We start from the raw sequence: 27,927 nt of genomic DNA on the forward strand, positions 1-27,927 counted from the left end.
TTAGTATTATTACCTTGTAGCCATTATACAGTGTTTGAAACTATCACACTCAGGAAAACAGGGAAAAATAAAATTCTGATGCTTATCTGCTCTAAAGCCTCTACTTATGCTGGACACTATTCTGGCAGTGGAGGCCTGTGTCAAAAATCTTGAGTGTAAATAAGCATAAAATCCTAAATGTTGTAAAACACACCATCCAGTGATAGATTTCTATGAACTCTGTTATATAGAAAGATTTAATACAGAAAGGAACCCAAACATGTGACACTTTGTCAGAAAGCAAAAGATTACATAGTACAACATGTTTTTTGGAATGAATTTACAATTAATTTTAACTATAAAATAGAATGAAAAAAACAGGTGAAACTAAGACAAATGCAGGGTGAATTGAAACAAAGTGCCTGACTGGTAATTCCAGAGATAATTGGGAATGCAAACTGGGACTCCTGAGGTCCCTTGTTTCAATAGGTGGGTTTTTTGTTTCTGTTTCTGCTTGTTTTTCTGCTTTTCATTTATAATGAAAAAAAAATTTATAAAAGGCAAGATTGCAAAAGCCAGCTTTTTCCTCAGTTTTTTTGGTGCTTTCTGCTAAGCAGCCTTGGAGCTACAAAGGTTCACAGTCTTTCACATAGACTCATGCCCTAGAAGTGTTTACAGTGAGAAGAAGGATCCTTAAAATACATGACCACACAGACAATCATATGGGATCTTCAGATGTTTGCATCCTGGTTGGGACTGTGCATGAAGAGGCCTCTAGACACACATAGGTCACCAGCTCTGTGGAAATGGTGATTTGGTCCGGAGCTTCTATAGTACTGGCTTTTGAGGAGAGAGTTGTGCAGAGGAGGAACTGTCTCTTCTGGCTTAATGTTTCCAGGGCACAGACTGGAGGTTTAGAAGGAGTACTGTGATACAAATATCCTCAGCCGGATGACAGAGCTGCCTCTGAAGTTGATGACGGTGTTTACAGTGATCATTTCCAAGTCCAGCTCGATCGTGCGCGGCCCCTTCACGGGCCGGGTCATCACCAGAGTGGCACTGATGGGTCCTGTTTGCTGTGCATGAAACAAGAGAAAGCAGGTGAGATTGCCAAAACTAGTTCTTCAAAACCATTTTCTCACTAGTCTTCAAGCAGCTAAAATAGGTGTTTTCTGTTTCATTCTTTGACACCACTGCAACTGATGGGACAGAGTTTCATTTCAGCATTTGGCTCTTTTCAGTGTGAACTGTCACCTTCTACAGTTTGTAAAGCCTTTGGGAACTCTGCACATTAAAGGAGCTATTGAACACAGACACTTGCTATTGCCCAAGAAAGAAAAAATTGAAAACATGGGTTTAGGGTATAAACAAGTAATTATACATTTTTGTTTGTTTGTTTGAACTACTCTTTAGTTTGATGTAAAGTTACTGTGAAGCAGCAGACACCCAGAAGGGCTTGTGTTAAAGAACCTGGAGAACAGGTGTTCCCGTGTGAACGGGGTCTGATTTTGTGGGACATTGTGTAGGTTAATTGTACAAACCTTACACTTTGAATATGCAATGGCACTTCAGAAAACAAGTCCTTTATTAAATGGAAGCAGACCTTGGTGATATCTGACCAGAACAGTGGATTATGTGCATTTAAAAATCAGATCTGCTGATGTTTAAACCAACTGCAGTTTGTTTTCCATCAGGAGCTTACATAGGCACAGTGGGTCCTGCTTTACCTGTCCAGTTCTGCCTCAAGACTGGGTGTTTGTTACCTTTGATCAGAGAAGGCTGACACAGCCATGAGGAGGTGCTGGGCATGTTGCCTGGTCTGTGCCAGGCTGGGTCCTGGTGCCTCAGCAAGGGCACAGTGTCCCTCCCATGCCCTCCCAGTGCCCAGGGAATGGCTGCGTGGTGAATCACTGGAACAGCAGCTCAGGGCAATGGAGGTGGGTGCTGGGACCTCAGCACCTGCTGGATTGGCCCAGATGAGGGGATCAGTGGTGACTTTGCAACAGGAAAGTTCTTGTGAGATGTAGCGGAACTGCTTGTCAATTCAGGATTTTGAAACATTTTCATTTTCTTACAGTGGGAATCTGAGATTCTTGTGAGAAATATGTCCTGGAATCTATCCCACTACCCCTGTCCATGAGGGATGGGAACCTTCAGTAGCCACAGAACAGGACTTAATGTGAATGTCAGAGCCAGGTTTTGCCTGGGGCTGAAAATCAACCTCCTGAGAGTCACCGTCCTTGTGGATGTGCCCCATTCTCTGCAGACACCCCTGCAATCTCTGCATGTTGGTTGTGTGGCAAAGATGACTGGGGAACACAGAGATCTTCTGAGGTAAACAAATTAAAAAACCTCAGGTAATTACATTTTCTCTAACAGTGTCTACAAAAAATGAATGTTCTCAGTGGAAAAAAATCATAACAAATGAAAGCAAAGAACCCAGAAAGTAAATTGTTGGCAAAAAGGGCTAGGGTAAGTTTTTTGCTTACTTTTTTGGTTTTCACATTTTTCAATTTCAATGAAAAGGTTTAATAAAACAGACAAGAAGCATTGAGTCTTTTGGTTACACTTTTGATTGTCCATCAAATAAAAAACAGTTTGGCACAATAGTTTCTCTTGAGCTTGGGAAACCTGAGCTATTCTTAGACATGGGTACAGCTGTGGGCTTTCCTAAACCTGCTGTCTCATAGGAGAGGCATGTTTGCTTTGGGTAGGTTACTCTCCTGAGAGATCCAACAGTTCCTGCAGATCAGCACACTGCTGTGCACATCTGTGTGTAAAAAAAATGCCTCATACTGAAGGTTTAAGTGACAGTCACAGGAAGCTCAGTTGTGCCATCAGGACGTTCAGCCAACAACAAGATGCTCCATGTTTCCCCCAGGGAGCATTGGACTTACCCGCATGTAGAATTCCCTGCCCTCGTTCCCTGATTTAATTTGGAAGATGTAGTAGGCTCCAGGGTAGCGAGTTGTTGCTTGCATCTGAAAAATATCCGAAGGCACAGACCTCCCAGACACCATATCCATCACTCTGTACAGGATGGTGAAGGGCTGATCTCGGCACCCAGGGTTTTCAGCTGGACACATGCAGCGGCTGGTTGTCAGAAAGAGGATTGTCAGAGATAGAATTGTCAGCAGGGGTTACAAATTGCTGTAATATTTGATTATTTATATAAATAAATGTGCATAAATAAATAAACAAACAATGCCTTTGGCCAGCTAAAAGAATCAATGTAGCTTGTAATGCATTTTCTCACTTTTAGCATTTTCTGTATTGCTGTTCTGGTTTATATCCTGCCTCTTTTTTCTTGTCTTCTTGGTGAAAATACCTTGGCATTCTCCTTAGATCACTCAAAAATGTGAACTTTCTTTGAAGTAGCCCTGCAAGTGTAGAATACTCTGTACATGTTTATTCTGATAGTAATTTATACTGAACTGTCCCCAGAATATTATTAGATAATTTCACTGGTAGTACTACATAAACAGTAGTAATTTTTGTTTCACTATATTTTGTACACTACATGGAAACATATAGTTGACATCCTGGATCAAACCAAAGCTCTAACATCAAATGCAGAGCCTTAAGGAAGAAGAAGAAGATAGCAAGCCAAGCATGCGACACTTCCACCAGCAGTCTCCAATTGTTTGTGACTCAGGGAATCCTTGAAACAAAAATTTCTTTCTATTCATCAGCTATTAATGCATTTCTTATCCATCAGCTTTTCCAGCTTCCCACATGAATGTTTGGCATTCACAGCCCCCTGTGGCCAGAAGCCCCACAGCCCCTTTCATCTCTCTTGCATGGCCTCTTTCTGACTTTATCTGGTGCTCCCAGCTGTTTACCTGAAAGGAGAGCAGCCAGTCAATCCCTGCTCATCCTCCTCACCCATCTCAGGGCTTCATATTTGACCCTGTTCATGGCTGAAGTGCTCTAATTTGGCTGTTACTCACAAGGAAGCTATTCATACTTGTGATCATCCTAATTGCTTCTTATGAACCTTTATCCAGTTGTATTTCTTTTGACAGGAGGGGAAGGAGCTGCACAGTCTTAAAGATTTGGTGCACAATAGCTTGTGCTCCAAGGATATTCTCTACCTATTAACATTTGGAATCCAGATTGCTTTTCTGACCTCTAGTGAGTACTGCAGATCATGGAACTAGACCACTCAAATCTCAGTTTGCATCGATTATGATCAGATCAGTGGTCCTTATTTAATTTGTGAATTTGGGATTTTCTTTTTACTTTAAATTAATCTACACGGAATTTCATCTGCCATTTTTATTGCACAGTCATTGAGGCTTATTCTGTAGTATTTTTCTACCCACTTTTATCTACTGTCTTCAGATATTGTTCCAGACTTTGCCCATCTCATGGTTTATTCTTTTCCCCAGGTTGCTTATGATGGACCAAGTAGGTCCAGCTCAGACCTCTGCAGAAATTCAGCATGAAAATTGACAATTTAATACTATCCACTGTTTATTTTTATCTTTCAGCTTCTTATTTTTCTGTTTCAGGGACTTTTCTCTGTTACTTATGACTGCTTCATGTCCATGATAACTGTGTGAGGGTCTTTTCAGAAGCCTTTGGAAATGCAAACAGACTGCAACAGTCTCTGTGCCCTAGCCACATGCTGCTGATTTCTTCAGAGAACTCTAAGGAAGTTGTAAAGCAGGATATCCCTTTATAAAAGCCATGTTGGGGGAATTTGTTGGGCAAGGGTCTTTTTGACTATTTTTCTATAACCTTCACTGCTGACATCAATTTCAGACAGTGCATCTGGCATGTCCCCCATCAAGAGGCTCCTGGCATTATGATCACCCAATTCCTTCCACAGAAAACACAGATGCAAGGAATTCACTTGGCTTTTATCTGACCACTTCTGGACATATGTCACTAATTAAGTGCAGGCCCATCTAGACATGAGCCAAAGCCACCAAACACAAAGCTCAGAGATTGTGTTCTGATGCAAGCTGCTCTGCAAGGACTCTGTATCTGGGCTCTGGGGAATTTAGATGCAGATGATTCAGTTATTTCAAATTCCAGTCTAAGACTCTATCACCAATGTCGGAAAACCCAGAACTAGACAGACACTATGTGTCCACTCTTCAGCTGCCCTAGTTCAGAAAACAATGCAAATACACTCATAAATTCTAAAGGAAAGAAGCTAATTACTAATCTTTTGCCTTTCTATAAAATATATTCGGCTACCAAGCAATTCCAGATTATTGGGTTTAGTGCAAACATTGTGGATGAAATAATGTGGACTGCAGTATATTGAGATCTGTCTGGAACTGAAATATTTTGAGCCCCAGCAAATACATACAAATGTAAAAGAAACAGGATGTTTTAAGAAAGGTAGGGTTTATTGTTTGCTTGCTCAAATGTTTCCCACTTGAGACAGTGACAGTACTAACAGCCTCATCTAGACATACCCAATTTCTGGGCCAGGTGGGTCAGTCTGTGAACTATTCAGAACTTTTAACCTGTAAGCAATAAGAAACTATTTGTATGCTGCTCTGTCATCTAATATTTTAAAGCACTTCCCAGGCATAAACTAGTTACCATTTGCAGGAAATATTCCTACTAATAAACAGGCTGCATTTGAGCATATATGAAGTCAGATATGTAAGTAAATGTCTCTTACTACATCACAAGCCTTGCTGTTTTGTCAACTGATAGCTGTTTTTCCAGTCTAACTTTACATACATCTGAGTATGATATATCATAATATATCATATCATATCATACCCGGTGACCTGGTAAGCAATTGCAATTTATTATTTTTATAAAGCTTACCAGTGGTAAATTTAGCAACAGTGTGTATGTATAGCTGTTTAGACAGACTTCATGGTTGTACTGTAAAATTACAGCTTCTTTGGTTAGATAGAACTTAGATACAACTTTCACAGACAGAATTTGCTTTTGTGGCTGTGGGTATGTTACTCACTTCTCATTAATCTGGAGATAAGGCTCCTCACATCGTACTGGGTCTAAACATTTATATTCTCCTGGGATATTGAAACATGTTTGCTGTGAAGTGCAGGTGAAGTTTCTGATTTCACATTCATTGATATCTAAAACACAAGGAATGAGAGAATGGCTGAAGCAGGGAAATATGTACAAGATACCACTCCTACAAACTGGTTTCCATCTTGAAGAATTACCCCAAAATTCATAAAATTCTTGCACCGTGAGAGGTGGACTTTTTATAACTGCCCCCCTCTTTTAAGATCAGTTTTTACTCCATCCACTTCTGCTAATGAGAGTGTTCCCACATGCTGAATGCTGAAAAAAAAAAAAAGGAAAGGAATTGGCTGCTCAAACTCTCTGACCTTAGAGAATGGGAAAAGTAGAGATGTACAGCAGAGGGGAGAGCATTTGAGGTCTTTCCTGTGTAGCTGTTTCCTATCCAATGAAGTCTTACTTAAAACAACACACCAGTTCACCTCAGCAGGAATATTCATGTGCTGACATTCTTACCAGAATTGCATAATTGGCCCCTACGAGTATTTCACTGTGCAATGCCAAGACCAAGCATCTCAATTCTTGAAAACCTCTTTCTAGACACAGGATCTACATTCTGGTCCCCGTGGGTTTCAGTCAGTGCAGGAATGTTACCTTGGCAGCTTCTACTGTCGTCAAGCAAGTTATATCCTGAAGGACAGGTACAGTAGTAAGAACCAGGCCCATTCACACATTCGTGCTGGCAGAGGAACTCTGAGAAGCTGCACTCATCCATGTCTGCAGTGGTAGAACAAAAACCAAAGTTTACTGTCTTTGGCTTTACTGTCAAAAGAGCAGTCCTGCAGGCAGGTGGCCACCCACACTACCTGCCCATTCCCTCAGCTGGAGGCTGGCACTCTCCAGCTCCCTAGAGCTCTGCAGCAAGCTGACAAAATGCTATACAACAACTTCTTCATTAAACACTTTTTTCCTAAGGAAATCAAAGCTGCTGCTGAACACAATGTCTGGCTTTTAATTATTTTTTTTTCTTTTCTAATACCTGTCACCACTTGGCCATGTTTTCATTTCTGTTTTACGTCAGAGATAGATACTCTGACAACAAAGCTGCAACTGTAATTTAAAAGGAAAGACTTGGCAGCAGTTTTGTTTTATTTTTTTTCCTTCTTTTGGAGAACAAGTTTTACGTTCCCAGGGTTCCAGCCACATGGGTTCCAGCAGAACTCCTGCAGCCAGCCCTGTCTCTTTCATATTTTTTAGCCTCTAGTCAGTTACTTCCAAGTCATTCCATCAAGACTCAAAGAGCACATCCCAGCCTGGGTCAGACACACTGGAAGGCCCAGCCCTACAGATACATGGGAAGCCAGGCAGTCTGTCAAATCCTGATTGAAAGCAGAAACTGTGCTCTTTGCCCCTTGCTCTCATGAATTGACCAGTCATTGTGTTCTGCAGAGCTGTGCTCAAGTGAGAAAGATGAACTTCAGAGCTGCACATGGAGCCACGGCTGACTGAGGGGAAAACACATGCAAAGGCACGAGGCTGAGGGAGGCTGCCACTAATCATTTCCTTATTTCCCTGTTCAGGGGAAGAAAGAAACAAAGGCCAGAGCCCCAGCCAGGAACTCCCAAGTTCTTATTCCCAGCTCTGACATGTTGACTCTCCCAGGCAAATCACTTTTACTCTTCTTCTCTTTCTTCTAAATTGGGCTCAGTCCATTTATTCACTTCTGGTGTTTTGTGCAAATGGATTGGAAAGTATTTGAAGTCCAAATATATCCAAGTGGCTTTAGGGCTGAAATCAGATTCTCAAAAGGGAGATGAAAGGAACTCTACACCTACAGAGTCCTGTTACTGTGTGAGTTTCCCCAGTGAGTTCACGGAAACAAACACCTTCCTGAAGCTCCAGAGACTGAGGGCTGACTCCGTAAAGTGGCTGAGATATCAGCCACCCTCTGGCATCCTAGCCCAGACCTCCAGCATACTGGATTTGTGTAACTGGTGCTTGGCTGCTGTCAGGTCCTGAGGGATTTGGAGCCCCAAGAGCCCTGCATTCCTGCTCTTGGGCCCACAGTGTTCCTAAATACTCCTGGCATTCTCCTGGCTGCCTGTGTGCAGACAACAGGGTGGTTGTCATTTCAGAGCACATCTAATGCACTTGGAAGACCTCTGTGATTAGAAAATAATGATGATATTGGGAAAGCCAGGTTGAAATCTCTGCCTCTCTCCTTGAATTGGGGCGAGAATGCCTTCCAGCTTCAAGGTAAGTTGGCTGCTAGGCCATGGACTAACCCCACTCCTATTGAAATAAATCTGAATCCTGGGTGTCTCTCAAGAGTGTGCCCCTGACCAGGCATTCCCTTTGTGAGCCTCAGATGTCTAGTGGTTGCTGTGGAGTGGAAGAAGCTCATCCAGAGAAACTTGACCTGCTTTGTCAAACATCTCTTGCACAAGATTGTCAGGAAAAGATTTTCTGCTCTGGATCTGGATGTTGAAAGACCCTTTTGCTGGCTCAGATCTGAGACATGGATGAGGCTCAAGCACCACCTTATTGGGCATTGCAATGAACTTATCTGGTTCAGACCCCCAGGTAACTCAGGAGGTGAACACATACAAAACATTCAGGAGTCTAACTGAGAAGAAGAAAATCCATCAGAATGCAGGACACTAAGTTAGGTGTTTAATTCTTAAGACCCTGTACATATTTAATATTTGTTCTTCCCCTTATAACAAGGAGATTTGCAGGGAAAATATCTTGGGAAAGACTAATCATATACTCTGCATCTCACATGTCTTTTCTCTCAGAAACAGCATATTACATCTGTTTACTGTAAATTAAAACTCAAGTATTTTCCAGTGCATTTTTCCAAGACATATTGTCTGAATTTTCTAATTTTATCAGGCTGATGGTACAATAAGCAAAGAAATAAGTTTTGCCTTCAATTAAAATAAAATAATACAATAAAAACAAAATCCAGAAAGGAAAAATTACAGTGACATAAGCACAATTTATTCTGCTGTGTGCTGAACAGGTCAGCAATAACTGTACTAAGAAATCATATATTGTTTTTAAAGTGAAGCCAGAGCCATACAGGGGAAACGGGGGAAAGTTTCAGGCAGAAGTGAGCAGTCCTTAAGAGCAAGGGAAGTACATGCATTCAACAGACAAATGGAAAAGTGCTTTCTATAAACTATTTCTTTAATCATGGAGGAATGTCCTGAGGCTATCTCTACTTGCTCAAAAAAAGCTTGCTGTTCAGCATTACAGAGTGCTTTCTTCTGTTTTGCTGTTACCTTGGAGCTTTTGAATATTTAGCTTATTTCTTTAAAACCATTTGTGGCCCTCCTCCATGGAGTTTTCCTGGGTATTTGCTGAGTGCTTTAGCTGGAAAGAAGATCATATGAGTTGCAGCTATCCCGATGCTACCATGGACCAAGGCAAAAAACTTTTTAAAAAGTTTGTAAAAACAATGCCTTTGAAAAAGTACACATAATAGAATTAAAGAAACCAAAAGAGTAAAAGAGTAAATAAGAGTTACCACTGCAGTTAACTCCATCAGCTTCCAGTTCATAGCCAGGTTCACAGCGGCAGAGAAAAGAGCCATAGGTATTGACACAGGTCTGAGTGCAAGGGTTTTCACTTGTACATTCATTCACATCTATGGGAAAACAATGCCAAATTCATCAGTGACTTCTCCCCAAACACCATTTTCATTTTTTTTTTCTGCAGAGCATTTCAAAGAGATTAGCTGTACAGTCAGAACGATTTGTTCTGAAAAAATATAACCAATTCAGTGTTGTTTATTTGGATCCAGGTTGATGCCTGGGAATAGCATGTTGGAAACAACATGTGTGGAAGTGAAGTATTTTGGGAATTACTTCAATTAAAAAATAACATGGAAGATGGGGATGAATTTTTTATTATAAATGTTTCTGTCCTTATCCTGAAATTTGAAAACCATCGAACCAATATTGTCATAACAGATCTGAGAAAAATGCAGCAGGATTTTCCTGAGAAAGATAATGCAATGATGAGGGGTCTTTATGGAAACCTTGGGCTAAGGCAAAAGCAATATTTTTTTCCTTGTAGGACATTAACAATTCCATCATGAGCACAGACCTCCTCCTGCAGCATGTGGGAAGATGCTCCCTGCTTTGCTAGGGAGACTGTGAAGAGGTTGTGTTGACTTTGAGGTAGCACATCACAGCAAAGGTGATCTAATGCTTAGAACTCCAGTCTGGAACCTTGGAGACTCTGATTTACCGATCTGACAAAGGTTTCCTGTCTCAGTTGGGTCACACAACCTCACATTTTAATAACAAATTCAGTGCCTGAACACTTGGTAATTCCACTGAATTGAGTGAATTGAGGTTTGGGCCTCTGTGCATATTTCTTTTGACACAGCAGTCCTGTTGCACCTGCACCCCTTTGAGGTACTGTGAAACTCCAGAAATATCTGTCTGACCAACCTGTGAACATTTTCAAAAGCAATGCTGGGAAGGTCACTTGTGCTCTAAAAACCAAGGAAGTCTTAAGGGGTTGGCTGAGGGGGGACCAAAGATTTCAGGCCTGGTTGACCCTAGCCCTACCTTGGCAGGATCTCCCATCGTCGTTGAGGGTGAAGCCAGGGTTGCAGGTGCAGGAGTAGGAGCCGGGCACGTTGGCGCACAGCTGCTGGCAGTAGCCGTAGCGACATTCGTCTATGTCTGCAGGGGAAAAGGAGGGAAACTGGAGTGCTCTGCATCTCCTCATGACATACAAAGCAGCCAGCACACTGAGCCAACAGTGCTGATAACACAGAAATACCCCAGCACACTGGTCATGGTGTCACAGCCAAACTTCCAGGCGTTCAGACATGGAGTTGGAGTTGAAATATTCCTCTCCCCAGCAGAATGTGGTAATGTGGTGTTATCCACATCTGGCATCTACCAGTGTGTCTGATGAATTGATTGGCATTGCTGTAACCTTCAGGTTAAATCAGGCAGCCCAGTTTGTTCCTTTAAGCAGCTCCCTCAAAGGATACCTGACAGCTGACACAGGCTGCCAGCACAACCACAGCCAACATTGCAGCGAAATTTTGGCAGAATCAAATTAGAAACCTTCTTTGCCTCCACATATACCAAAGCTGCTCACTGGAACAGCAGTGTTTGTTACTACAGGCTTCTTTTTTGAGTGAGGATATTTTTGAAAGATTTTTTTCCAAATAGTCACATTCTCTTTTTATATGAATTTTTAACTGACAAATTACAGACTGTATAAACAGTTAGTTTAATGCCAAAATAGCAGTTTGGGCTGAATTGCAGCATTGGCACTGCATGCAAGTGAGTGCTATGAGCACAAGAAAATGCTCTAAGACATGTAAGATGGTAAATGCTGGCAGATTTTTGCCTCAGAACTAAAAACTAAAATGAAACACCTGGAATAGCTGTCCTTTCAAAGCCTTAACATTTCCTTTGGTATCAACCAGCTTTTGATTTATGGAGACTTTTTTAAATGGCTGTGTTAAAGCTTTGAAGCTAAATTTATGCAATAGAAAACCCAGTATATTATATGCAGTCAGTAAGATAATGTAAAGGTCAGATCAGTGGTGATGAGTACACCAGCAGCAGGCTTCACCAAACCTGCAAAAATAACATGGATTTTAAGTAAATTAATACCTCATTGACTGACACAATGCATTACATTAAGTACATGCTTTGTCAGGACTGTTATCTCAAGAGTGCTACATTTTGAGGATAAGGACTTCTGCAGGGCTGCTTCTTGTGGCTGGGTCATGTGGATATGCTGCACTGGCTTCTCTGTGTAAACTTTACAGGATAATTGCAACAGATAGAAGTGTAGGTTTTTGTAATGGTGATTTACCAACAGTAATTGGTAATTTCACTGAATTCCACTGCACTGTTAACAGTGCCCCAAAAAAATTTGTCTCTAAACCCCAACTTGGCCCTCTGATTACAGTAAGTATTACTTTACTGCTTTATGGCAGCAAAGATCACTTCTCCAAAGCCAGTATAAAGTATGGAAAACTGAGACTTTGAAATTTAGGGGAAAATATAGCAATTCTAAACACAATTTGCTTTTCCTTTTTCACATTGTCTTGCAATAATCCACCCCATGATTACTTAATTAGGGCAATACTGGGATGTTATTCCCTATTTTAGATAGCATAAGCAGGTACTCAAATCAATTCATCAGTGCAGCCATTTCAGTTCTCTGCTATAACCATCAAGCAGAAGAGTATTTTAGATCTGTGCTCAAATCCTGAATGCTGCACCCAACCATTTCATTGGGCCTGTAACTGGGAGAAGTAAATGGGTAACAGAACAGGTGATGCAGAGCAGAATCTGCCTTTCTTCCCTCCCTCATCCCCATGCTATCACATATGCCTGTACATTCCCCAGCACAAGCTTTGAGAATTTGATTTATCACAGATTAAGGAGCAGGGGCCTTGGAGACTTCTTATCCCAGGGAAACTGCAAGACAGTGACTCCCTGAAGAGGCTGTGGCTGCACAGTCCCCAGCTTGGACAGAGCTCAGCCTGGTGCCTGCCAGGTGAATTACACAGCAGCAGTAAGGAAAGCAGCCAGGAATTCATGGAATTGGTACTTGGGAGGAGAAAGCTGGAAAATAACTGGAGATGCTCCAGGGACAAATGGACAGGGAAAGCCCTTCTCCTTCCAGTGGAGATGTGACAGGATGCCCCAGCTCTGCAGAGCTGGCACCAAACAGCCTGCATGGCAGGGAAAAAACTAATAATGGATAAATTTTCTTAAAAAAAAAGTTGTATGCTGACTCCTAGGTCCTACCTGTGGACCTAAAATTAACGTCTACATCATCATCCTGTGTGTATGTCAAGTGAGGGGAAAGGGCTGGAGAAGGGGAGGGATGGAAGGGTTGTTTTCCTGTGCTGTTTGTTGAGCGATGTTTTTTCAACAGGACTGAACTAAAAGGATGAACAGGACATTGCTGCAAGGAAAATAATAAAATTGGAATAAAACTGCATGGAAGATTGTGAAATGGCACCCAGTTCAGAGGTAATTTTTTTCTCACTCCCAAACAAAAGAATTGGTTGACTTGGGAGTTACTGTCATTCCCATTTCTTGGTATCAAACATGGATCCCTTCAGGTCCACACTGTCACAATAACAAAAGCACAAGTCTGTTTGGGCAAAAATCTTTATGCACACATGCTTGCAATTGATCTTACATGAAAGGGAATCCTTCAGACTGGGAATATGAAAAGCCCAGTTATGACACTATTATGATGCTAGTCATATGGCATTTCCAGCTACAGTTTTGTTCCGTGGGGGAGTCTCTCTGCCAAACACCTCATTGGCACTTTCAGAGACAAAAGAGTTTCCACATAGCTGAAGGTTTAACTGTGTCCTTGGCAAAAGTGCTTAGTGACTTTAATTCAGGGAGTAACAGGTACACATACGCAGATACTCAGATACTGTAGCAATCGAGGATTTTACCTAAACACTGGCCTTCTAACAGCCAGTAGCCTTCAGTGCAGGAACAGGTATAGCCCCCTTCAGTATTTATGCAGATCTGGGTGGGGTTACACTGGTGAGAATCTGAAGCGCATTCATCCACATCTGCAACACAGAAATACAGAAGGAAAATGTTAGAAATAGCAACAACAAAAGATTGTTTATATTGTACAGTGTGTACACTGCCTCTGTGCAAGGAATCAGAGTTTGGAGGAGTAGAGAGAATGACCATAATCTGAAGGAAAATCACGCTAATAAATGTCTGAGGGCATTTATTATGAGAATGCACATGAAATCTCTCAGTTTTGCAGGTGACCCAGTGTTTCTGGTTTTCTCCTCAAGGAAAGTCTCTCATTATCTCAAACTTTTTGTAACTGCCACAGTTGCTGTCACTGAGCTGGGATTTCCATGCTGTAGAGCAGTGCTCAGTCCTAGGGAGAGGCTGCTGAAAGGGTTGTGCAACCCCATTGAAAAGTAAGAGATGAAGGGGAGTTTGAGAGATGTACAAACACAACTCAGAGACATTAAAAAAAAAATACTTCCTACCCCCACCAATGCAGACCATCTCACTGTAATTTTTCAGACACAAAGTTCAACCAAAAATCAACCTTTACTTGACCAAACAAAATGTATACTTCCCTGGAATCAATTTCCTGACAATAGTACTATTTTCTTTTAATTTCCACCCCGCCACCTCGCCATCTTTACTGGGTTGAATGTATTTGGGTTTTTATTGCAATCCCTTAGGGTGTTTTTGTTGTGGGCTTTATTTTTTCCCCCCCTTTTTTTTTTTTTTTTTTTTTTGCAAGGGAGGTGAATAGCATTCTTACATTTATATAAGCCAGGACCCTGGAACCTAACTGATTAAAAATGCCTTTCAGAGTCAGAAATTCATTTTGAATCACGCCTTGCTCAATATCTTTCCTGGTGTTTCAGGCATCAGGTTTGCCTCTAGATGTCAGAAATAGAAATGCCAAAAGATAAATTGTGTCATTTCCCCAGCCAACCTAAATTTTTATGTTTTATTTATTGATACCTAAACTATTTTTCATTCCAGCATATTGTGCTTTGCTGAAGCACTATGTCATCCTAGCAATGCTACTCCCTTGATTCTTATTAACCCAGACTTTGTTAGGTCATGACTGAAAGTGTCTCACCAATGCCCTGGGCTGGAGCAGGCAGCAGAGGGCAGGAATTCCATCTCTGTACCTGCCCCAAGGCAGCAAGCACAGCCAGTCAGCTGTACAACCCTAGCAGTCATGAAATAACTGATCCAGGCTGCCACAGCAGCATATCTAACATGCTCAGATACATAAACAAATACAAACATATTGTACATATGGAGGGAGTCTAGGGTTCTTATCTTGCCAACATCTGTATCGGAGCAATTTATGGTGAGTCAAAACTGGTAAGATAACAAGAGGGGCACAATTAGAGGTAATTAACTCTGTCAGAATTCGGTTCCCATGTATTTATTGGCCAGATGAAGATTGGCAAAATGGTGGGGGAAGTGGGAAAAGGGTAAGATAACAAGTCTAGACTATATAGGTCCATAAATATGTTGTTCAGTTCAGCTATTGCTTCTGCAATTGAGCTAAAAAATTTGGATCCTCCCTTCATAGCATATCACACATAATTGGTAGTATCTGAACAGAGATTTTATCTGACCATAAATTTAATAACAATGACATTAATGTTTTCTAAATGAAAAAGCTTTCTATTTGTCATGCTTGCTTATTGTTTTAGGAGTGGTACCTTGGGATCTGGCCAATTCTGCTTTTTCTAGTCTGCACTAAGCTTAAAAAGGAGATTTTAATTTTCCATGTTCCCTGCTTCCAGTAATATTAATAGGTGAAGCAAAGTGAAAACAAAATGAGGGTCATGGTCTCACCACATATGGTAGCAAGACAGTTTGAAGACAACAGATCCTCCACTCTTTTGTGAGGCATTTTTCTTGCAGGGATACAACATCTTTCACTTAAGCAACAGGTGGCTATGGGATTGGTTTTGTTCCCAAATCATCCTTGTAGCCACTGCTTGGGCTCCACTCCAGAGAAGTAAAACGTTGATCCTCTTTCACTTGCTTTATAACAATCAGATTTATTTGCTTACTCCCAGTCTTCACCTTTTGTGGTAGTATTTGGAAGCATATTTCCATTTGAGCACAACATTTTTTACAATGGAGGCCTCCTGTGGAGTTTCTGCCAGAAAACCTGATGATCCTGAAGTTGTCTATGCAGAACACCTTGACTCCTCACATTTGCACTGAACAGTACCTTAGTGACTTCACTAAAGAAGATTTATGCAACCAACAGGTGTAAACAGCTTTACTGGTAGCAGCAAATCTTTTTGGTTGGGCCTGAGGGAGCACACCCAGTTCTGTGTTTCATGTCTGGCATTCTCTAAGATTGCCCCTTACCATGAGGTGCCATTAAACTCTTACTGACACAGCCAATACAATCAAATAAAGTATTTTTGGCCAGCAGCCTTCACAGCTGAAACAGGTAGTATAATCCCAGGCTGTCTGCCCTGGATTAATCCACATTATATGGGCTCACAGAGAGCAGATATTTGTGCACTGAAAAAACTATTGGTGCAACAGTTGGCCAGACATTAGGTATCTTCTTAAAGGATATCAGACCTGGGAGACATAGGGTGTCATGCCCATTTGCACAGTGCAGAATACAGTAAGAGCAGATGTGGTTGGTAAAGTCAAAACCAGACATTTGGCAGGAAAAACAAAAAAAACAAAACAGACCCCAAACAATCCCAAATTATTTCCACTGAGGAGAAAACTAGCCATAGAACTTCAAGAGATTGCCTATAATGGATAGACATAGAAGTTACATCAAAACAGTTCCAGAGCATTTTTGTTTGAATGGAAAATTGCAAGAGGTTGCAAGTGGAACATGACAATCCATCAATAAGGCATGAATAATTTCTCTGTCTGGTTGCACAGCTTATTTCTGTCCCATTCAAGCATAAATCTTAGGTGTCTTCATGGTCTGGGACTTCAAAGCCCATTTGTACTACTTCTGCCTCTCTGATGGGTCATACACAATACCTGAGCAATCTAATTGCACATGATTATAGATTTTCAATAGTTTTGTAGGTTCAAAGCAGATAAGACAAATTCAGAGAATAAAAAACTGCAAGGCCTACTCAATGTAAGGGTAGCACAAGTGGCTAAGAAATCCCTGAGGTGCATTTTCCTGAAGTTTGGAAGAGTATGTCTGACACAGCACAACTTATGTCACAGTCTTCACCATGGACAGAAATACTGCAGTGAGTTGTCACCTGAGCCCCAAGGTAAAGTCTAATCAGATGGAGAGCAGAAGAATTGCCATGAGGTGGACTGGGAAGAAAATACAAATTAGATCTCTCCTCAGTGAAGATAGATTAAAGTAACCTAGTGGTTACTGTGCAGGACAAGGAGCCAGCTCAGATACACTGACCACACTGTAGCTCGTGGGCTGAGAATTTATCTTTTGGGAACTCTTCCTTGCTTTTCATCTTCTATCACCCTGCTTCCTATTTGAAGAGCAGGGATTACAAAATCCATGAAAATCCATTATCTCTGCTATAGTCCAGTCTCCCTCACTGTTTAGCACCTAAAACTCTTCAGGATAGGGCATTTAACAAAACAGAAACAGGAGCAGGTGACAGACCTTTCTGTCTTGTAGTCTCTCATGTACAACCTGCACCTATTATTATGAACATTTCAAGATACCACTTTTTCAGAAATTTTGTGCAGACTCTACATTGGCTAGTGAGATCTAAAATAAAAGATTAACAATCATTGTTTTCTGCTAGAGGACCTTGGAAGCATCAAAGTTTCTTTCAGCTAAATTCTATGGAATGTTGTTGTTCCACCCTAATGTTGCATGGAACCTCAAAGACTCCAGTAGTTACCAAAGCAGGAAGAGAATTATTGATGTAGTCTATGGCAAGTTAAAAGAGTAATCTGGCTTTCATACCTCTTCCTACCCTGACAGACAGGACTGTGAGTGTTGCTGTGAAATTACATATGAAAAAAGTGAGGATGTTAAAGGTTGTCATACCTAATAATTTTGAACAAATTCAGATTTTTCCAAATGACTAGTGGCCCTGGGTGACTCCTTTGAGAGAGCAGTTGTTCAGCACTTTGTAAGCACACTAGAGAACCAAGGCAGGACAGATGGATCACTGTTCAAAACTTCTCTTGCCAAGGAATGCTTGGCCAAAGCTGGTTCTAGTTGTTTCAGCTCTTGAGTATCCTGCTGTGTGCTATTAAATTAGTGGTCATCTATATTCTCTCACCCATCCTTCCAGTTGTTGTATTCACTTCTTTTATCCATCTTTCACATTACTGCTCCCACAGCTAATTCCAAAGGCAGAAGTTTGGGCAGGACTCCAGACAAATTAAAATCTGACTTGAAGTGGGAACAATTTACTTTGTTAGTTCCCAGATGAATACTGAGAGCAACCACATGGCCTGTGGAGACCACTGCTCTCTGCCTCCTAAGAAATACCACCAACAATGAACAGAGCCTCATGGCTCTGAGCCATGAGATTTAGAGATCTCTGGGTTACTGACAGAAGGAGAGAATAGGTAGGTGACATCTCCATATCCCTTTGTAAGGATACATGGGCTGAAAGAGCCGAAGCCTGAACACTCCAAAATGAGCCACATCCCTCTCTCTTAGATCAGTGTGTCTGCCTTAAAGAATTATGGCTGTGGTGGTTTGGTTTAGCAGCTCTGGGGTGTGATGCTGTCTTTACTTGACATTTTGACAAAAGGTGAGGTGGCTGGGGCAATGGGATTTCATTTGGGGATTGCAAGGGTGGAGAAAGTTTTTTTTAATTTCTGGCTGGCTGCCTGCCTTTTGTAGGATGTGATGTGCTGATGCTTTGTTTTTATTGGTACAAATTGTATTTTTAATGGATGGCAGGATGCCTGGTGACTGGATAGATATCATTTATAATGTCAAAATAAATATGTGAACTCATGGGGTTTAGTGTGCAAATTACTGGCTTTGTGTTTTATTATCTGTAAAAGCTAATATTAATAGGTATTAGTGGATTCTTTAGAATTTAGCCACATCATGGAACAATGAATGAAATTTTTAATTCACAGCTCATAAATTAAAGAAAAAATAAATAATTTAAAAGCCATGCATGCACAAAAAATGGAGCAACATATTAATATAGAAAGGAAAGCTAGATGTGAAACTGCAGCACAACACTACATCTCACCAGGGAGGCTAATTCTTATCAGGAGGTCTTTTTATGGCACTGACTCATGTTCACCAAGAACACAGGAACTGAGACCACTCTATTTGTATTAATAATACTGCAAGAAATCACAGCATAAAAATAAAACCAACAATCTAACCCTTTGAATGAGGACCAGATATATTCAGTACTTTTCAAAGAGACTAAGACTAGGAGTTCCATAATCTCAAGAGAGAATCATAAATGTGGAATTCTGAGGATCTGGTTTTGGCCCACTGTTTTCCACATTTGTGATAAAATACAGAGGATCACAAGCTGGTGCAGTAAAGAACTGAAATGTGAAATGAAGTCTTATATGAAAGTATTTCGCTAGGTATGGTGGGCACATTTGAAAGTGCTTTTCAAGACAGACAAATGCAAGGTCATATATCAAGAGTAAAAAACGTAGGTCAAAAAAAAACCTCTGGGGTTGTTACAGGTAATCACTTGAACATGAACTTTTCCTGACATCATGTTGCTGAAAAGCATTACCATGAGCACACTGAGTAGACACAGGAAATTGTTCTTACACTGTACATTGCATTAGTGCAATAATTACTGAAAAACATTTCTGGCATCAATATTTTAAAAAATATTGCAAAGAAATACTAAGAGATTCCAAAGAGTTATTCCAAGCCACAAAAATTTATCTTAGAGCAAGATAATGCTCCATTTAGTAATCTATTTAAGAAAAGGTTCAAGGTATATTTGCCTGTGATCTGTAAGCATCTGCATGGAAACTGAGATGGTTGCTAAAGCAAAAGACAAAGAGATATAATTCAGTGTTTAGAAGACAGATACAAAATAAAAATAAGACACATGCTTTAGTGCTTCTGATTAAGCATCTGAAAAACATAATACAACACGTGCTAGAGGGTGCATGGAACCTCAAAGTTTCTAGTAGTTACTGAAGCAGAAAGAGAATTATTGATGCAGTCAGTAGCAAATTGAAATAATTATCTGGTTTTCACACCTCTTCTTACCCTTACAGATAGGACTGTGAGTATTGCTGTGAAATTACATATGAAAAAAACTAGGATGCTAAAGATTGTTCCTGTCCTTTAGGGTCTTACACCTCAACAGTATTTATTCTTTCAAACAAGCTGTAGCAAAAAACTGTGTCTTCAAAACACCATTTGATGGGTAAGGTTCTATGTCCTGGGTCACAAAAAAGACAGATTATGTGGTCAAAATGGTGTCTTAAAGTATTCACTGAATAATCTAATACCTTTCAATGTTTAGTTATTTTTGTCTATATCCACAGCCTGAGATTTTCTGTTTGCCTTGCCTCATTTTCCATTTCCTAGGCCATTAGGAAATCTAACTGGGCCAGGAAAAGTACTGAAAATGAGAATAGGAATTTGAAAAGATCTTCCAAATGACTTTTCCTTTGCAAATATTTAAATGTACATGTGTGCATTTTTTATTTTTTATTTGTATTTTAATCAATAAAAATGGTTTTTAGTGAAAGAAATTGTACCTCTAATGCTTTTAATAACTCCAGAAATATGTGGAAAACATAGAAAATGTTAATAACATTTTTTGTGGTAGAAGATGTTAAGTCATCAGCCCAAATATGCTGGGCATGCCAACCATCTTCCTTTCAGTACACAGAGTGATTGCTTCTTTGTGAAGGATGAACCAAGTAAAAGAGGAAGAATCCAAGTTATTACCACAGACAATTCATTGAGTCAAAGACCCTCAAGAGGACTCAACTGAAGGTTAGAGGATGTGGTCTTGCAGGAAACAGTAGATTTTTCAGCAATCAAAGTAACTTTACGAGGTGGATAGCCAGGGAAAGAAGCCAGCAGACAACAGGAGAAGGAGCAGAAGTATTTAGGAACTGGGAGCACCTGCCCTCTGGAAGGTGTGGTTCAAAAACTGTAAGCAAAGACACTGCCTTTCTTCTGCTCAGGAAAAAAAAAGAGAGTGGAAAGTTTACCAGGGGAGTTCCATCCCAAGGAGATGATTTGCACCTGCCCCAACAGGAACAAGGGAGACTATTGTCCTTCAATGCATCCAGGGGTGGTGAGTGGTGGGATTGGTGACTGCTCTCATCCCTCCACAGGCATGGTCTGTGCTTGGGGCACTGTGAGCATCCCACTCCCCCATGACAGCTCCTTTCCCAGCTGGCTGACAGTGGGATAACAGGACTAGCAGAGAGCTGTCATGGAAGGATGTGGGCTTATCATCTCTGAGCTAGAACCACGCTCTTGGAGACCATGACAATTAGAAGTGAAACTTTGCTTGGACTCTGTGATGAAGGGGGAAGCCAATGTGGACAGCAGATTTCCAAGACAATGCTTTTGGCAATGTGTTCTGTTTCGCAGATGGACTGTTACATTTTGTTCTCTTTGGAACATATTTAGCATGCATGACTTCCTTTCTTAAGTAATGAATTCTGATAATCATGCTACAAATTTCTGTGGGTCACAGTAGTAGCTAAGGCTGCTTTTCCTTCTTTTGGTCAGCCATTGACAAAAGTGGGTATGCTTTTGCTGTCGTGACTATTTGAGGGCCACTAGTACCATGGGGTTCAACACAGCAATACTGGAGGTTAATTTGACAGTTGTGAGAGCACAGGTCTTGTAGACTGGAAAACATTTACCATGGAAAATCTTCTTCCCCCTTTACAAGGAGGTGTGGGTGATTTTGGGGCCCTATATCTTTATTTTATTCTGTCTGTCTTTTAGTCCCACTGTTTTACTGTCACAACCCCAGGAGCTAACCCGGCTCCTAAGATGCAATGATCTGGAAGAGAGCCTCAAAGCTGACAGCTCGTTCCAGAATCTCTGTCTGCTCAAACACTAAAGCTCATTCAGTCATTTATAACCCTCAGGGCTCCATTTTAAAATAATACAAAGATTGGATGTCTGTTTTTTATAGGCATAATTGCAGGCCAGGACTAAACATCCGAGCTCAGTAACATGGGTATCAGGTCCAAGATTACTTGGAACAGAGCACTTTCCCCAGACTTCTCCCCCACTCCTTATTTGGACACTGAAAAATAATTTCCTCAGTAGTAGATTTTTACTCAGTGAAATCACATGTTTTCTCAAAACTTTTTTTTTCTCAAGATAATTACATTTGATAAGAAAAGGGAAGAAATAACAATGCCACATTCCTAAAGTGCAGACTGAAGCCAAATTCAAACTGCTGCTGTGTGGGGTCAGTGTTTTTTCCAAGGACAACTGACCCTGCTGAGCTTGGACACAATCCAAGATCAACTCTCTAAACACCTGTTTAATTGCATATTTCACTGTCTGAGGACTGGCCATTGATTGCTGAATTAATTTTCTATCAGCATCCCATATGCATTAGGTTATTAGCTGATGGCTAAACAAGGATTAAAGTGAGTTTTTTCACACAGAGGGTCAGTCTGGAAATGGATACTAAATAAGTGTGAGGCATGAATCTGTAATTTTGCTCCCTCTGCCTGGTATGAAAATTGCTCAACATGTGTCACAGGTTCTAGGTCTCCTGCCAGCTATCTGAGCCTTTCCTTAGCAAGAGCACTTTACACATTACTCAAAAATGATAAACAGCAGCTAAACTGTGAAGGACTTTGAACACAGTTCTAGTCCTGCTTTTGTGGCTGAGATTTACAGGACAGCCATGCAAAGAAGTGCATAGCAAGGGGACTAAAGAGACAGCAGCCTCTCCCCTCTCTGCTCAGACCTGTGCATGGTTCATACACTTGGCATCACCTGCATGACCACAGATCCTCACTCCCACCAATTCCCAGGGCTCTCTGTTGGGACAAGATCACAGCCACTTGTGTGGACTATTCCTGGTGTCCCATGAGAGCTTTTGCACAAATGCACAGTCAGTATGTTGACTCTGAAATTAAAAAAAAAAAAGACAAGCTACTAATTTCAACCAAGAGCTTTGCTAAAAGATGGAAACTCCATGGGCTGGAACATAACTGTATTCTCTTGATTCATGATTTCCTGCTGCAGATTCTGCACATGCATGACCAGTGCATGTGATTTGAGAATCTCAGCTATTTCCCTGCTGTACTTATTCTATGTCAAATAGCTGCAGTATAGCAGAACAAGAGTGACCCAAGTACCCTGCAGAAGTGAGGTAGACAGATTGCCATTCCACTGATGACACTGAACTTGCTGAATTAGGAGGTACAAAGAAGTTTTTGCTCAGCATGGTTTTATCTTCATCATCAGGAAATATATTTTCAGCTGAATAAATGAAGTGTTATTGTGGTTTCTCAAAATTACCTATTTTGTATGACCGTATGCTACACTGTGATCTGCTGGCCGAGTGGTAAGAGGAGCCAATGAGCTTTTATTAAGAATGCTCCCAGCTGCTGGGAGGTTATCTAAGTAGCACTTTCTATTGCAATGGAAACAAAAATGTGCGGTCAGAGCCAGGAAATGCATGCTCAGAAATAAGAAAAAAGATTCTTACAATCATCAGTTTGCTGCATGATATGAAATAGTCTCATGCAAGAATCTCTAGAAAAGGCTAATAAAACTTTACAGAAGAGGTGTAGAACTATTAATAGTGAAGAAATGAGTTTTCTATGGCTGAATTGTATATGTTCTCTGCGTTACTATGGGTTAGTTAAAAAAGACCTGAAAGAAAGAATATATCAAAACTATAGGTGTTTAAAGCATTATTTATAAAGCTTTAAAACATGTTGGTCAAATGCTATTGGCTTCTCCTCCAACAAATTTTTTCAAAGACTTTTCTGTTAGGGTACAGAACATGAGAGAACTAAAAGCAGAGAACTGCTATTCCCACTTTTGTTCCCTGGGGAGCTTTGAGAAATCTCAAGCACAAATAGTCCAGCCAGCTGGTTTAGCCAATTGGTGGTCAGTTTATATTTCCTCTAATAAGTGAACTTCTTGACCGTACATTTTAACTGAGTCATTAAGAGCTCCTTTTCCAAGTGTTTTGGCAGGCTAGAGAGGTCTGGGACTGTGAATAAACCACAATAACTAGTAAAGAAGAGAACAGTCTGACTTTTAATATGGCAGAAGAAATTGATCCAAATGGATCCAGAAATTAAAGCCACAGTGAAAACAATGGGATACAAATATCCACCTGCAGGTTATAACAGAAAATTTTATTGGAAGGGCTGCTTCTTCCACTAAAATGCAGCCACTTTGGATGTGTAACATCAAGTGTGTTGTGCAAACAACTGAAAAAACAAGTGAGATTCTAGGTGAGCAATATGTACATACCCATAGTGAAAATTCAGTATGAATGCTGTAGTCACTCTGACAGGATAACTTGAAATCTTCAATATATATGAAAAGAAGACAACAAGGGAACTCTGTCATGGAATATCATGATAGAGATCCCCTGTATGGGATTTGTCACTAACTGAGCTCTCACAAAAGCTTCAGCAATAATCACCAGCATCTTATTCAGTAAAGGACTGGATTCAAAACTGCTTGGCTTGAGCACTCAAAGAGGCACCAGCTGGAGGTGGCATGGCTGTAGATTGCCTCATGTCACTTGAAGCTACATGAGTCAGACACACATATAATGGGCACTTTGACTTTCTCCAAGAGGCTAACACCTTATTTCCTTAACATAGCCACTAAACCAGGGAAAAGACCCTGGCTTGCAGAATGTGTGTCTCAAAGTTCCTATAGTGAAGTAGAAACAGTTACCAGAAATGTAGGATTTTTTTCTCAGTTTTTCAGTGGAATGAATCTTCAATTTCATGGAGAGAAAATTCAGTCAAGACCATCCAGATGAAGACTTCTGTTTTATGCCAGGATCAATACAGAGGAAGATCTGCCCTTATCTCAATTGATTTATTGATTGACAGGTGGAGAAAAGGACTCCTATAAATGTTAGGTAACTTTTATTAGAAATTTTCTTTGATGCAGTTGTAGCCTCACACCTTGTCCTGCTTGGGAATTTTGCAACCATCTAGAACCTGGTCATGGTCCTGCTTAAAACTGGCAGTTCTTGGGGCAAAACAAAACACACAACTTTCTGCTTCTAAAGGCTCAGCACATCTCCTTTGAGATCTTACTATATCAGAATTTCCCAAATCTAGAAATTTTCTGTCTTAATTTAGGCCCTACAGGGGCCCTACAGGCCCCTACTGAAAGGGGCTACTGAGAGAGAGACAGAGAGAGGGAGAGGGAGAGAGTGAAAAAGCCCTCTGAGATGAAACACCTCTTTTTCCAGGGAGCCATGAACTGAGAGTAAGGAGAGCAGGAAAACTGCCAGTAGACATCCACATCACACACTAATTGGAACAAAGTAAACCTCCCATATCCACACAGTTTTCATTTATCCAGGACAGTTTGCAACTTGGTTGGCTGGCGGTAGTTTTTGGAACATTGCAAGAAAATGTGGTTCAAGCATTATAAAGCAGTGAATGCCAAATCTGAGTTAAAGCCAGTTATTTGAGCAGGGCTTATGGCATTTTCCAATGATCACCATCACTGAAATAAATAAATAGATGGCTTGCTATGTATACGCTCAGGGGGGAATGTTGCCCAACATTCATAGCTCTTTGCTATTAAGAGTAATGAGGACACAGCTGTCTGAGTCTGGAAGCCAGTATTTGCAGAGATTTTTCTTCTCCACTGGCTTTATTCCACTACCCATTCTTTGCTTATAAAAGAGCCCAAAAGTTCCTAACATTTATGCAAGAATTACCTTAGCTTTGTGGCACTTTTGAGATTGTTATAAAACATGCTAACACATGGACAGATTTGAAACTCAGATGAAATATGAAAAACAATTTTCTCCCCTGATAAGATCCCAGTGCCCTTAGTGCCAAGGATAACACTCTCTTTTGTCAATCATGACAGCTTCTGGAGCAGCTGGCAGGAGTTGCTGCCATGGGCATAGATCTGAAGGTCTCCCATCTTAAGAAGGACCTCTAATTCTCACTGCAGACCCTGGGGTCGTGATGTAAGTTTTGAGTCACACTTAACTGGTCTGCTCTACAGAGCCTCCAAAGCAAGTATAAAAGCACCCCACTCCATTCAAAGATCTGACAGCACTTTAAAATCAGTGCTAAAAGTCATAGTCCATGTGACAAAGAGAATATCACTTTCATTTTATGGAAGCCTTCAATATATTAAAGGCTTGAACCTGTATCAGACACAGGCTACTGCAGTTCAGGCACTGCAGTTTCAGAGCCATGGCACAAGGCATGTTGAAGTTGGCTTCTGTAAATCATCTGGTCTCCACTCAAAGCAGGGACAATTCAGTCAGGCTGCTCAGGGCCTTTTCCAGGTGAGGTTTGAATTTCTCCAAGGGTATGACCTTTAGCTACAAAGTTTTTGAACCTCTTTTGGTCCAGTGTTTGACCACCTCACTCTGATAAAATTTCTCCTGATATCTAATAAGGATTTCCCATGTTGCAACTCTTGCCCATTCCTGTCCACATCATCTCTGAGATGGATCTGGCTTCATCTTCTCTACACACTGACATTAGACAGTGGAAGGCAGCAAGCAGTACAATTCCCTGAGAAGCCTTATGTTCTTGAGGCAGGTTAAGTCCAGTTCTCTCCCTGTGTGACATGTGCTGCCACCCTCTAACCACCACAGTGGTCCTTTGCTGCATATCTTCAGTGTGCCCAGGTCTTTTTTATGCCAGGAAATCAGAATGACTGGGAGAATTGGGTGCCTATGAAGGCAACAGAAATTGACTGCATTTGAATTCTCCCCTGGAGGTATTAAGAGAAAATAATTAAAATGTGAATCTCTGCTTAATTTAGTAGCAACTGTTGAGGTTGGTGAACCATTTCATTGGATGCTGAACAAACAGAACCAGACTGCGCTACTCACAAACACAGACCTGCACACATTTGTCCCCAGATCTCCAAGGTAAGCCAACCTTCCTTATACCAGAACTCAGAAATTCCTGACCAGTGCTACAAGCTGACCAGCCTGGGCACATGAGCAGTGTCACAGGCAGTCCCACCAGCTCTCACATTATCCATGAAAGCTCAGAAAGACATGTTCACACTGAGCATTCCCAAGCTAAACAGTTCATTTTCAAGTGGCCTGGCCTGAAAAAAGCCCTATGTTCTCTTTGGGTAATTAAAAAAAATGAAAAGTAAATAAATAAACAAACAGAAGAGACAATGTTCCCAACCAGCAGGAACATTTAATCTCTGTGATTATTCCTGGACCAAACTCCTGCTTTTACTCTCTAGAAGGTACATCCCAGTGAATTTTCCATCATGTGGGCCTGCTGTAGGGGAAAGTTAATTTACATTTTTTTCTTTATGGTACATTCTTTTATTAACCCTTATTGCCACAAGGTCTCAGGTCATACTGAGTCACGCAAGGGAACAGTTCCATTTTAAAAGGCACAGTGTCCAGGACAGAAGCAACCCTAGCAAATTCTTAGCATGATTACATTCTACAATTCACAGTCTTTCTAATCATCTCCAATCAGATACTGCAGATAGTGCTTAGTTTAGCATTTCATGTCCCTCCCCAGGTCAAAGGGAATGAACCATGGATAGATCATGTATTTATGAAACAGTTTCATGTCCCAATTCTCTAGATGTCAGATTACGATTTTTGTGGAGCAGAATATGATAGTATTTTGTATCTTTAGATGATGAATTTACCAGCTCCAGAATGCATGTGACTTGCTGGGCCATTAATGGATATACTGCAAATTGTCAGCCACTCATTATCTTTAGAGGCATTCTCTATTCTGTATAGGACACACCTATGCCATAATTCTCTGGACTCAAATCTATATGTGGGCTTATTGCCTGAGAAACATGGAGATAAAATTTTTATTTCTTTCCATTAAACTCATGGGCAGTATTTGAAGTCTTATGTGCAACCCTGTAAAGTTCTCTTATACCACTTTTCATCTATGACTAGTTAAACCTCTTGAAACTGTTAACGAGAAAAAATTTTGTCCCAAAATGCAATGTACCACCTGAAAACCACAATACAGGTTTTACAGAACTGTATCTTCAACCAGCACTGATTCAGTGGGGAAAAAATACCTCCTTTCTAAAGCTGGCATGCTACAGTCTTTTGGGATGAGTGCATGAAATCAACTGATAGCTGTCCATGCACAGGTCTGGGCTATTCCATCAAAAAGTCAGTCCTGCTTTTAATTAAAATAATTTCAATCTGCTTCTGAAATAAAGCTCCAGATGCAGTGGTTAGTGAATTGCTGGCAATGAGTGTTGTATATACTGCTGCAGTCTACCTCTGAAGAACAGGAGCCTGATCCAAGGCTGCTCCAGCCTGTGCCGGGTTTGGGATTCCCCACA

At 40.8% G+C, this 27,927-nt stretch overlaps 1 protein-coding gene across 1 annotated transcript in view; it reads right to left on the minus strand.

Annotated features, from left to right (window-relative positions):
• Window positions 1-203: 203 nt before the first annotated feature.
• The window catches only part of FBLN5 (fibulin 5), a 54,299-nt gene continuing 26,575 nt past the window's right edge, over window positions 204-27,927 (minus strand). Inside the window, exons 6-12 of the mRNA XM_036385136.1 lie at window positions 13,412-13,534; window positions 10,527-10,643; window positions 9,476-9,595; window positions 6,598-6,720; window positions 5,927-6,053; window positions 2,877-3,072; window positions 204-1,055 (exon numbers count right to left, since the gene is read on the minus strand). Coding sequence (XP_036241029.1) covers window positions 894-1,055; window positions 2,877-3,072; window positions 5,927-6,053; window positions 6,598-6,720; window positions 9,476-9,595; window positions 10,527-10,643; window positions 13,412-13,534 — 968 coding nt within the window. The 3' untranslated portion in view covers window positions 204-893. The remainder of the gene's footprint in view (window positions 1,056-2,876; window positions 3,073-5,926; window positions 6,054-6,597; window positions 6,721-9,475; window positions 9,596-10,526; window positions 10,644-13,411; window positions 13,535-27,927) is intronic.

Source organism: Molothrus ater, chromosome 6, assembly GCF_012460135.2.
Source record: "Molothrus ater isolate BHLD 08-10-18 breed brown headed cowbird chromosome 6, BPBGC_Mater_1.1, whole genome shotgun sequence".
Lineage (NCBI taxonomy): Eukaryota > Metazoa > Chordata > Aves > Passeriformes > Icteridae > Molothrus > Molothrus ater.